The 10876-nt window shown below is 38.7% G+C and overlaps 2 protein-coding genes across 2 annotated transcripts in view; both read right to left on the bottom strand.

Annotated features, from left to right (window-relative positions):
* The window catches only part of LOC117134445, an 11771-nt gene extending 2357 nt beyond the window's left edge, over nt 1-9414 (bottom strand). Inside the window, exon 1 of the mRNA XM_033292924.1 lies at nt 8605-9414. Coding sequence (XP_033148815.1) covers nt 8605-9360 — 756 coding nt within the window. The 5' untranslated portion in view covers nt 9361-9414. The remainder of the gene's footprint in view (nt 1-8604) is intronic.
* On the bottom strand, nt 3205-5158 carry LOC117134446 (B3 domain-containing protein REM10-like). The gene is made up of 3 exons (XM_033292925.1): nt 5096-5158; nt 4653-5015; nt 3205-4500 (listed from the first exon to the last, which is right to left on the bottom strand). The coding sequence occupies exons 1-3, from the start codon at nt 5156-5158 to the stop codon at nt 4243-4245; spliced, it is 684 nt and encodes a 227-aa protein (XP_033148816.1). The 3' UTR covers nt 3205-4242.
* Nucleotides 9415-10876: the final 1462 nt, after the last annotated feature.

The raw sequence follows: 10876 nt of genomic DNA, 5'->3' as shown, positions 1-10876 counted from the left end.
CTGAATTGATTAGATCTTCCGTGATAAAGGAACTTCGGGAGAAATCAGTTAAGTTATCTCCACAAGGGTTTTCATTGACGAACCTTGATTCAGCACCAGATTTTCCGTACATTGGAGACAATGGACAGACGACTTGCATGAGGAAGAACATTACGCCTTCATCAGTAATATACGACCCTTGCGCACCTGTTGATCCGGCGCGACTGGAAAAACTGAAGCAACACATTAAGGCAATTCCACCCAAACCACCAGCACCTAAAGATAAACCAGAAGAACCCTCAGCTGATCATGAGAGTGACTTCTACAGCATACTCATGCATGAAAGACCGTGGCCTGACAAAGAATATGGATGGGTGTTTGATAATGTAAGTCTTTATTAAGGCTGACTTATATATTCTATAAAGGCTGACTTATATATTTAATTCATTATATTACGGCTGACTTATTATTTTTCTTTGTCTAGCATATCGCTGCGTATATGAACGTCCTCATACAAAGGTCCATGCGATCCCACTCCATTCTGGTCCAAGCGGATTGGTTTCATAGACCCTTGGTTGTTAAGTTCTTGGGCTTCCCATTACAGGCAGTTCAGGATGAAACCTGCTTCGTTCAAGTTCAAAGACTGTGGTTATGAAGCGTTGGTAAACGGGAGATTCCCCGAAGAATTTACAACAAACTTGAAGTGGTATGCAGATGTGGATCACGTGTACGGATGTCTTCAAACCGGCGGTAATCACTGGGTGGCGTTTCACGTGGATCTGATCAAGGAGAAGATAGATTGCTACGATCCAATCTATGGAGAGTCAACACCCGAAAGTGAGCAAAAAATGCTAAATGCTTTTAGACCTCTACTGGAGATGCTTCCCTGGATGTTGAATGAGCTTATTCCTGCCGATCTCCGAAAGCATTCTAGGAAGAGGTTCGCATTCAGACGGAGGAGCAAAAGATACATTCCACAAAACAACATGTAGGTGATTGTGGGGTTTATTCGTTGAAGTTTGTGGAGTGTCTAGCGCTTGGTGTCTTTTGATGGCATAAACGATAGTAATATTCAAGGGTTACGGGTGAAGATGGCAGCAGATATCCTCGAGGAAGGAGGAAATGTTGGAATGAACAAGTTGTTGTCAAAATGAAACTGTGTTTGTTTGTGAACCTGTGTTTGTTGTTATGTTAACTATTTGACTTTGGATAACTGCTGTAATAACTCAGTCATATCGATTAGTAATACTCAGCCAGTACTATTGATAACTCAGTCATACCTCAAACATACCCTAGAATCAAAATAATTAATAATTTTTCATTCGAATGTTATATATAAAGTCCAATTATCAAAATAATTAATAATAACTCAATGTGTGAGCATGATCTTTGTTGACTATACGAGTTTGGAATCGATTATAATCTTGAGGTATATGTTGTCTCTTACGAGTACCTAAAACTCTAGGCAGTGATATGAGGTGTGAGCATGATTCAAAACACGTAAACTGTTATTGTGTTATTTATTATGAATTTGTGATATTTATCATATCTTGTGGTTCGTACATCATAAATCATAACCCTAAACAATCTTATTCGGAACCCAAACCCTAAATAACTAAACCCTATACCCTAAACGGCAAACAACAAATCAGCCGTAAAGGTCTTAATAACTCAGCCTGTTAGTGTAAGTTAATATTTACATATGGCGCGAAAATTTTAGATATTTTATCTCGCGACCTTTAATGTTCTATACTTCCCCTATATATAGCCCCCTTCTCTTGCACTTTCTCGCCTTATCTCACTAGAAAACCTAAACAATATCTCTATATCGCCTTACAAAGTTATGATTGTTCCTGGTTATTCAGAAAGGTTAGAGAACAGAGTCAATGAGATACTAAACTCTGAAAATCGTGAAAACCTTCCCGTTCTATACCCTGGCCCGGGTGTCTTGCTTGACAGCGTAATCTGGTTTAAATTTCTAAGCGATCTCTCCCTGGCCATCCCGTCGATTTTAGCAGAAGGATGGGTTCATGATTGGCCGACATGGCGCGCCATTCCCGATCATTTTAAGGAACGCTGGTTTCTTCAACTCGCTGTAAGGACAACATCTTTGAATTGTTTTTGATATTAGACATAATAACAGCACTTACATTTGGAAATTGGTTTTTTGTTGTAGCGCAAAACGCACGTGGGCACGAAGATATAATTTTCAAGTTTGGACAAATTTTAATCTGGTGGCCAGAACGGTGTTTCGTTGTCAGATGCGCCTCTTGAAGAGGAGGTGGGCACATGGGGGTGAGAAGCCTGCGTGGATGCTAACTAGAGTTTGGCGTGATCTTGTCCACATGTTTGAAGAATTTGGTCCTGATAATTTTGGTTTTAGTAATTGATTTGTTTTTTTGTTTGTATTCAGCCGTCAAGTTTTTGTAAAGTTGTTTAACTCAGCCGTTAAGTTTCTATAAAGTTGTTTAACTCAGCCATTAAGTTTCTATTAAGTTGTTTAACTCAGCCGTTTAGTTTCTATAAAGTTGTTTAACTCAGCCGTTAAGGTTTTATAAAGTTGTTTAACTCAGCCGGAATTATTTGCGTCAAACGTCAGTGTTTCAGTTAAGTAACTCAGCCGTAATACGAATTAAGATACTAATAACGCAGCCTTATATTGTAAAAATACAAAGCCAAAGTTAACGCTATTTTCCATGTATTATTATGGCCGCCATTACTTAATCGAGACCAGTATTAGAGTCCTTTATTCTCTTATTATTATACGTGCGAGAAATTCCATCGTCATTGAGAATATCGAGACTCATTATTATGGCCGTCATTACATTATCGAGACTACTATTATTAGAGACCTTTATTCTCTTATTATTATGTGCATGAGAAATTTCGTTTGCATTTGCATTGAGAATATCGAGACTCATTATTATACGGCTGGCACGCATGTATCGGATTATTTACATAATCGAGGTATTGTTATTTTTAATGTAACTCAGTCAATACATCTACGTTAACTCAGCCAAAATATAGACGCTAACACAGCCGTAATACGAATTCAACTTAAGTGTTTGATAAAATAATAAAGAACCTTTCGTGTTTCTTGATTTGATTGAGTATTCGTCATAATTAAAGTGCATCACGTGTGTGGAAAAATACAGCTCAAACCTAATATCGAGGCATTTAATAGTTTATTAATTTAAATTATTCCTCTTTATTTGAATTTAAAAAAAAATGATTTTATATTACTACCACTATTGTTTTAACTTTGTCTTTCACACCAATTTCTCTTTCATTCAAAGAAAATGTCTTCTTCATCATCTGTGTCTGGTAACACTTACTTTCACCGCCGGCATGTGGAAAGAGGAACGCCGAAACAGTGTTGGTGTGGTGAACCCGCTGAATTATGTACATCTGCATCACGGGCTAATCCAGGACGACTGTACTATTGCTGTCGCAAAGGATATATTAAGGTTTGATTTTTAATTTTATTCATTATACTGTCAATGTGATACTAAGAGCTGGGCATGTTGGTGAAATCAGAGACATTTATTCAAATGGGCGGACGAGTGCTTGGTGGAAGAGGTAGAAGATATGAAATCGGTGATGAGTGACATGACCAAAGGCATATCAGATCTGAGAGTAGACGTTGGTCGGTTGGAGAAAGAACTCGGTAAAGCGGAAAAGATGAAGTGTTTGATGTTTCCAGTGGTGGTTTGTGGGTTTGGTATGGCCATATTTTGGCACTATTTCTTTGCGTAGTCATGTGTTGTAATCATAATTTAGACGCAATGTTTTTAGTAACTCAGCTATTAAGTTCAATGCAACTCAGCCAGTACGTTAATTAATTCATAATCAAACAATAACCCAGCCATAATACGAGTATTCGTCAGTCATAACGTTTTAATAACTCAGTTATAACGTTAACTGCAATTCAGCCGTTACGTTAATTAATTCATAATCAAACAATAACCCAGCCATAATACGAGTATTCGTCAGTCATAACGTTTTAATAACTCAGTTATAACGTTAACTGCAATTCAGCCGGTACGTTAATTAAGTCACTATCAAACAATAACCCAGCCATAATACGAGTATTCGTCAGTCATAACGTTTTAATAACTCAGTTATAACGTTCACTGCAACTCAGCCGTTACGTTAATTAAGTCATAATCAAACAATAACCCAGCCATTATATGAGTATTAGTCAGCCATAAAAAGAGACATACATAAATTTCTGGTTCGACATACATAAGTTTAGGTTCAAAATCACTCTTCCCTTTCCGGACATACACACATTAGTGGAGTAGTTTTCCCATCTCCAACCACATTGAACACAAATAAGTCTCCTATGGCGCATCTGTTAGCACGACAGAACTTTCTCCAGCCTCTTCTGATGTAATACATGCCGTCTGCTTCGCTAAATCGCAAACTCACAGTCCATGAATTTCCCTCTTTGTTGACAAGTATTATCTCTTGGCATTGTTTGTTCAAAGCAGTACAAGTCGTAGCTCCCTCAGGAAGATACTGCAAACACAGAACGTAAAGACACAGAACAGATCAAACCATATGTTAATAACTAACTAAATACTGCAAACACAGAACGTAAAGACACTGAACAGATCAAACCATATGTTAATAACTAACTAAATATGGTCTATAACTGAAAATCGACTCACAAGTTTGTCTTCTTTTAGATTCGAAGCAGTGACCTCAGCCTGAAAACAATAGTCAAATGAGAAAGAAGGAACATCATCCGCATCGGCTTCTTCCTTGATGATGTGAGGATGTGTATACTGAATCTCACAACAGCTAGGACCAAATGGTGTGACATGAAACACCATATCTCCTTCGTGTTTGAAGATGACAATGTCACCGATTTGAAGGTCATGTGCTGTGGTGAAATCTTTCCAACCTCCGGTGAGTCTCCTGCCTTCTTGTATCACTTCCCAAGTTTGATCTGTAGCGTCCGATCTTAGTTTCCATGTTTTCCGGTTTGTCTTCCCTTCTATGTGTTGTGAGAAGAAGCCAAGTGGTATTGTCTGCAGGTCAGAAAAGCCAAAGTTAAGCAAACTCTAAAATAGGAACATATACACATGAGAAATAGAGAGTGTGTGTCTACCACGCCACTGTGGAAATCGGGAAGCAGAGGCTTCAAGAAATGAGGTTTGTGCGAATTAGGCATCTGCAAACAAGAAAAGAATGGGAAGAAAACATCATCGAACCGAAGCTGAATCCACAAATCTGCAAAAGAGAGGCTTCGGTTTTACCTTCGTATCGAAATCGCCTGTCGTCGAGAGCTTTTCTTTTTTTTCGCGTTGGGACGAAAATGATTTTTTTTTTCCTTGTGTAAAGTAAATAATGCCGGAAAATATAACTCAGCCGTAACATTGTTAATAATTAATAATGCCGAAGAATAAAACTCAGCCGTAACATAGTTAATAATTAATAATACCGAAAACTAAACCTCAGTCGTAAAATTGTTAATATTTAATGATGTCGAAAAAATAAAAGTTGGCCAAAAGAGTCATACATAATTTAACTCAGTGTCGAGTTATGTCCTGACACGCATGTCCGAGTAATTTACGATATCGAGGTCATTATATGTTTATTTTATTTGGACACGCGTGATCTTTATATTTAATATGATTTCCCTATTATATTTCCAATATTTACAAGTAAAAGATAAAGGAAAAACCAGAGTCGACTTCTAAAACCTAAAGTAAGTCTCTTTCGTCCAAAATCGATTTTGAATTATTTTTTGTATTTTGGCCTTGTTCGATTTTGCATTATTTTTGTGTGCTATGATGTATAAATTAGATGGATCTACAGCGTGGAATTCCAAGGACGTGCGACTGTGGAGCTGCTACCATTGTGTTAACGTCAGGTACAATAAAGAATCCGGGTAGAAGATTTTATCGATGTGGAGCAAATTCGGGTCAAAACCATGTTTTCAAATGGCTTGATGAAGCACATGATGAAGAGTTTGTAGTTGTGGCAAACAAACTCGCGACGATAGAGCAGGATTTGGCCGCTATAAAAGCAGAATTAGATGATATGAAGAAAGACATAACTGAGATCATAAAAATTATTGAATGTCTTAGGATGAAGTCTTAAATGTATTAGTTGCTACTACTACTTCTTTGTTTACTCAGATTCTGTACTCATAAGTCAGTCTATGTTTATGTAACTCGGATTTAACTCAGCCGTTGTTAATTTCTTCCGAAACAACAACTCAGCCGTAACATGTAATAATATCAGTCTTAACGTTTAGGTGAACAATCAAAAAACAGTCATATTTCTAACAATCAAAAAACAATCAAAACTTAGGCATTAAATAAAGCCATAAGATGAATAAATGAGAATAACTCAGCCATAAGATGAAAATAAGTCAGCCATAAGATGAAAATAACTCAGCCATAAGATGAAAATAAGTCAGCCATAAGATGAAAATAACTCAGCCATAAGAAAATAAGTCAGCCATAAAAACAGAATATATAATTTTTTGTTCGACATACATAATGGCATAGCAAAAAACATAAAAAAGATAAGATTCTGATGCAGAGACATCTTCACCACTTACTTGTGTCCCTAAACAGGCTTATCGGTTCAAAATCACGAAAGAACAAGGAAATCTCTTTGATCCAGAAACAGCGCTCACACATGTTGTCGTCCTTAGTCACATCAATGTGCCATAGGCAGAGACATTGTCGGTCCACAACATTTGCACATTGGCAAAGGTAGAAGGACGGAACATAAGTAGAAGTGAACATGGCCTTAATTTGACGGAACTCGTCAGTATGCCACAAACCCCATCCCCATTTCGCATCTCGAACAAGTTTCCCGACCCTGTCAACAGTTGCTCTTGGAATTCTCCGAAAATACTGCGCATCACCGTAAAAGATTGCTTCAGTCATAGCGTGTGTATACACTGCACGCTCATATCCTGCATCTGCTGCACGCTTGAGGAGAGAAAGGCCATAATCTTGCTCATCGTATGAGTAGAAAAACTGTACACCCTTTACATAAATTGTGCTTGGATTGTTCTCAGCGTAGCAAGTTTTCAACAACTGAGATGGCATAATGAGACCCCAGGGAAAGGATAACACATCGAAATAATGGTATACCCTACGCATCTCTGCTAACGCCTTCATCGACCTGGACGATGCTCTGAGGCGGTAGAGATCTTGGAAGGAGTTACGGGCCACACGCTCAACCACCATTGCCTGAAGATCTTCAGGCAATTCAAGCAGAGGGAAATATTCCATTTTCTCTGAGAGGACAGTTGTGTAAAAGATAGAGAGTTGAAGATGTGTAATTGTTTGAGAAGTACCTTATTTATCTGCAGTTAACGGTTGTAGTTTCGTATCGCGGCGTTTCTTATTTCTTATTTTGAGCGGGAATTTAATCCATAACTCAGCCGTGTATTACAATAACTCAGCCTTATTGACTTCGCGACGTTTCGTGTTTCTAGCGGGGAAGTTTTTTTCAACTGCGTTTGAATAAAAGAGCTGACATTAGAAATCACGACAATTATTAGGCGTGTGAGTAACATTATCTCAGCCAATGAAGATTAATTTCTCTTAATTTAATTCGCTACTTTCGTATTCCACTTTATAATCAATAATTACGTAGGGGCTATTACGTAACGTAGGGCAATTAAGTACGGACATTTCGTTTTTCGATGTCTGTGTCTCTCTTGAGTAATGGGAAGCGGGCAAATCAATGAAAATAAAAACCCAACCACAATACAAAAAAACCCAGCCGTATTACAACACAAAACCCAGCCGTATTACAAATAATAAACCAGCCGTTGTGCAAATCAATGAAAATAAAACCCAGCCGTATTACAACACAAAACCCAGCCGTATTACAACACAAAACCCAGCCGTATTCAAAACAACATGAAAAGCAATTGCTTATATCGGACAAGTTCTCGCATTATGTCCACTTTGACTGCAACGAGAACATATGTGCTCTTTCCTAGGACGTTTGTTTGCAAGTGCAACTTCTAAAGCAGATTTCATCCTATTTTTTTTAGGTCTTCCCGGTTGTTGACGAATAAACGGTGGAAAGCACTGTACGTTAGCCACGTTATCTGGAACAGGTAGCGCTGAGTCAACCGGCATGACCGATTCAGCGTATGCGCTAGCTAAATAAGTGCTTTTATAGTAAGGACTGCACAGTGATATTCGAGAAACATTTCTTTCCTCTGCAGCTGCGATTGCGTGTACACATGGTATTTTCTCGACATCGAAACGCCGACATGTGCACTTTCGCTCAACCAAATTAACAACATTCAAAGACTCGCCAGCAGCGCCATATTTAACTTCAGTGTGATGGTCATCAATCCTTTGAACCGTCCAATCCCGGGAGGCACTTACACGTCCCTATTAACAAAACCCAATATTCGTGAAACGGCTTACTTATTATTTATAAAGCTGGCTTATGCAATATAACGACTGACTTATTAGATTTAAAGACTGACTTATTTTACTGTTACGACTGACTTACTTGTAATAGTTTCTCCACACCGCGCGTGAGTGTGGTTGACTGCGATCTGGCATCCACTCTTCGTTCAGCAAACCATCTGGTCATCATAACCCGTATCGATTCCAATATTCGAACAATGTTAAGACCTCTAGCATGCGATAATGCTCTGTTCATTGATTCCGCTATGTTCGTAGTCATCAAATTGTACCTCTCGCCCGGGAAATAAACACGTGTCCACAGTCTGACATCAGCTCTTTCGAGGTAGCCGTGGAGATCAGGATTAAGTGCTTCAATCTCCTCGAAAATCATATCAAAGTCAGACATTCTAAAACATCTCGCCGCTTTCTTCACCAGCCGAAATACATCTTTTCCTTTGTACCGTCCCAATATGTTTTTATACAAATGATAGGTGCATATTCCACGAGCAGCTAACGGATACACATTTGTAATTGCTTTCCCTATCGAGTTATGCCTATCTGATATTATCGCAAGACCCTCCTGGTCAGGAATCAACACTTTTAGTTGCGTAAAAAACCAATTCCACGAATCATCATTTTCAGTGTCAACCACTGCGAAGGCTATTGGAAAAATCTGAAAGTTACCATCCTGAGCTAGTGCTGTGAGTAGCGTCCCTTTATATTTACCATTAAGAAACGTACCGTCGACGACAACAACTTTGCGCATGAAAGGAAACCCATTAACGCTCGCACCAAACGCAAGAAACACATACATGAATCTTCCAAGCTCATCGATTTGAAGACGCGTAACTGTATTCGGATTTGCCCTTCTTATCATGTATAAGTAAGAAGGCAAGAGTTCAAAACCACACTCAGGTGTGCCCTCATCGATTTCCCTTGCACATTTAAGCGTCCGGTGTGATTTCCAATATTCCATCTGCTCACATGAAAAAACAATTTACATAACTCAGCCACATCATATCATTAAGACGGTCACAACGTAAACATAACTCAACCATAGTTTTGTAACTCAGCCATTTCTAACATAAAATAACCCAGCCTATACTCTACCATAACTCAGCCGTTTTAACATAATTACCTTTACACCAAACTGCTTAGTGATAGCTATTCCGAACTCTCAGGGCGAACGGCCGGACCAACGTCGCCGAGAAAGTTCTTGTACAACTCTCCTAAAATATCCGGTGTTGCATTTCGAGATCGATTAGAACGCTCAGTTACAGAACATGCATGATCCGAGTCGTAAATACGAATATAAAACTGCGGGGACAATCCTTCGGTAGATGCACGAACTCTCCATGTACATCCATCAACCCAACACTTAACAACGTATGTTGTCAGGTTTGATATTTCTACATCAAAATCAAATTGATGCCTCACTGTAAAAAGTTTCAGTCGTCTCTTCAAATGCTTTTTAGTCAAGTATCGTTGTCCTACCGCAAGGTCTAACGACGACATCTCCAACTTCAAAACCTCCAGATTCCCTTTAGATTCGCTCATCAAGAAGTTCTGATATCTCTTCTTGGAAGGTAGCGTTGGTGAATCTTCGTCTTCTTCGATAGGAGACTCACCGTATGTGCTGAAGTTATCATCTTCAGATGACGCACCGTCCGAGTCATCGAACATATCAAATCGACTTTCAAATTCATCATCTTCTTCGTTTTCTTTGCCTATTTCATCTTCTCCGGCTACGTCGTGTATTTCAACGTTACTAAAGCAGTCATTCTCAATTTCATCTTGTTCATCCTCCAAACTGCAACCATCGTAACTCCCATTCTCTATAGACTCAACTTCTAAAGCTTCTTCTTCTAAAGCTTCTTCTTCTGAAGCGTCTTCTTCTGAAGCGTCTTCTTCTGAAGCGTCTTCTTCTGAAGCTTCTTCTTTTGAAGCTTCTTCTTCTGAAGCTTCTACGTCTGAGCTGTCATCCTTTTTCTCTGTAATCTCCACACAGAGACGTAGTTGTTCGCTTTTCTTTAAGCTTAGAAAACATTGCAATTGTCGAGTGTTGGACACGTAAACTGGTGGAGTGTTGTGCGCCATTGTTTTCAATGTTTTATTCGAAAACATGTAGCTAAGCAGAATATGAACCTTCAAATCATTCAAACCGTAATCGTCGATGACAGACTTTGTGAAATCTTCAAGTTTAGTTTTCTCACCTAAATGAAGAACTCTACACCCTCTACTGTCGACGTTGAATACATATCGTTTTTTCATAATCCATTTACCGGAAACAATAATAACGGGATCCATTACCATATGAGAAAGATGAAGAGGATAGATAACTGAGATGATGAAGAAGAAAAGAAAGGCTGTGTAATCATTCAAAAATAAGATGAAGAAGACAACTGAAAGGTCTCGTAACTCAGTTGTAAATTGGGCGACCGTTAGTGATGACATGTCAAATCCGAGTTGATGACATGGCAGATGACATGGAA

Source organism: Brassica rapa, chromosome A05, assembly GCF_000309985.2.
Source record: "Brassica rapa cultivar Chiifu-401-42 chromosome A05, CAAS_Brap_v3.01, whole genome shotgun sequence".
In the NCBI taxonomy this organism is placed as follows: Eukaryota; Viridiplantae; Streptophyta; class Magnoliopsida; order Brassicales; family Brassicaceae; genus Brassica; species Brassica rapa.
This window is presented reverse-complemented; position numbering and strand designations above follow the sequence as displayed.

What these genes read in the sequence shown, in the direction of transcription:
- LOC117134446 (XM_033292925.1), bottom strand. Translation starts at nt 5,158, where the DNA reads ATGCCTAATTCGCACAAACCTCATTTCTTGAAGCCTCTGCTTCCCGAT. An exon ending in CCGATTTCCACAGTGGCGTG is followed by an intron (nt 5,016 to 5,095) that starts GTAGACACACAC and finishes TCTGACCTGCAG; the next exon opens with ACAATACCACTTGGCTTCTT. An exon ending in ATCTAAAAGAAGACAAACTT is followed by an intron (nt 4,501 to 4,652) that starts GTGAGTCGATTT and finishes CTGTGTTTGCAG; the next exon opens with TATCTTCCTGAGGGAGCTAC.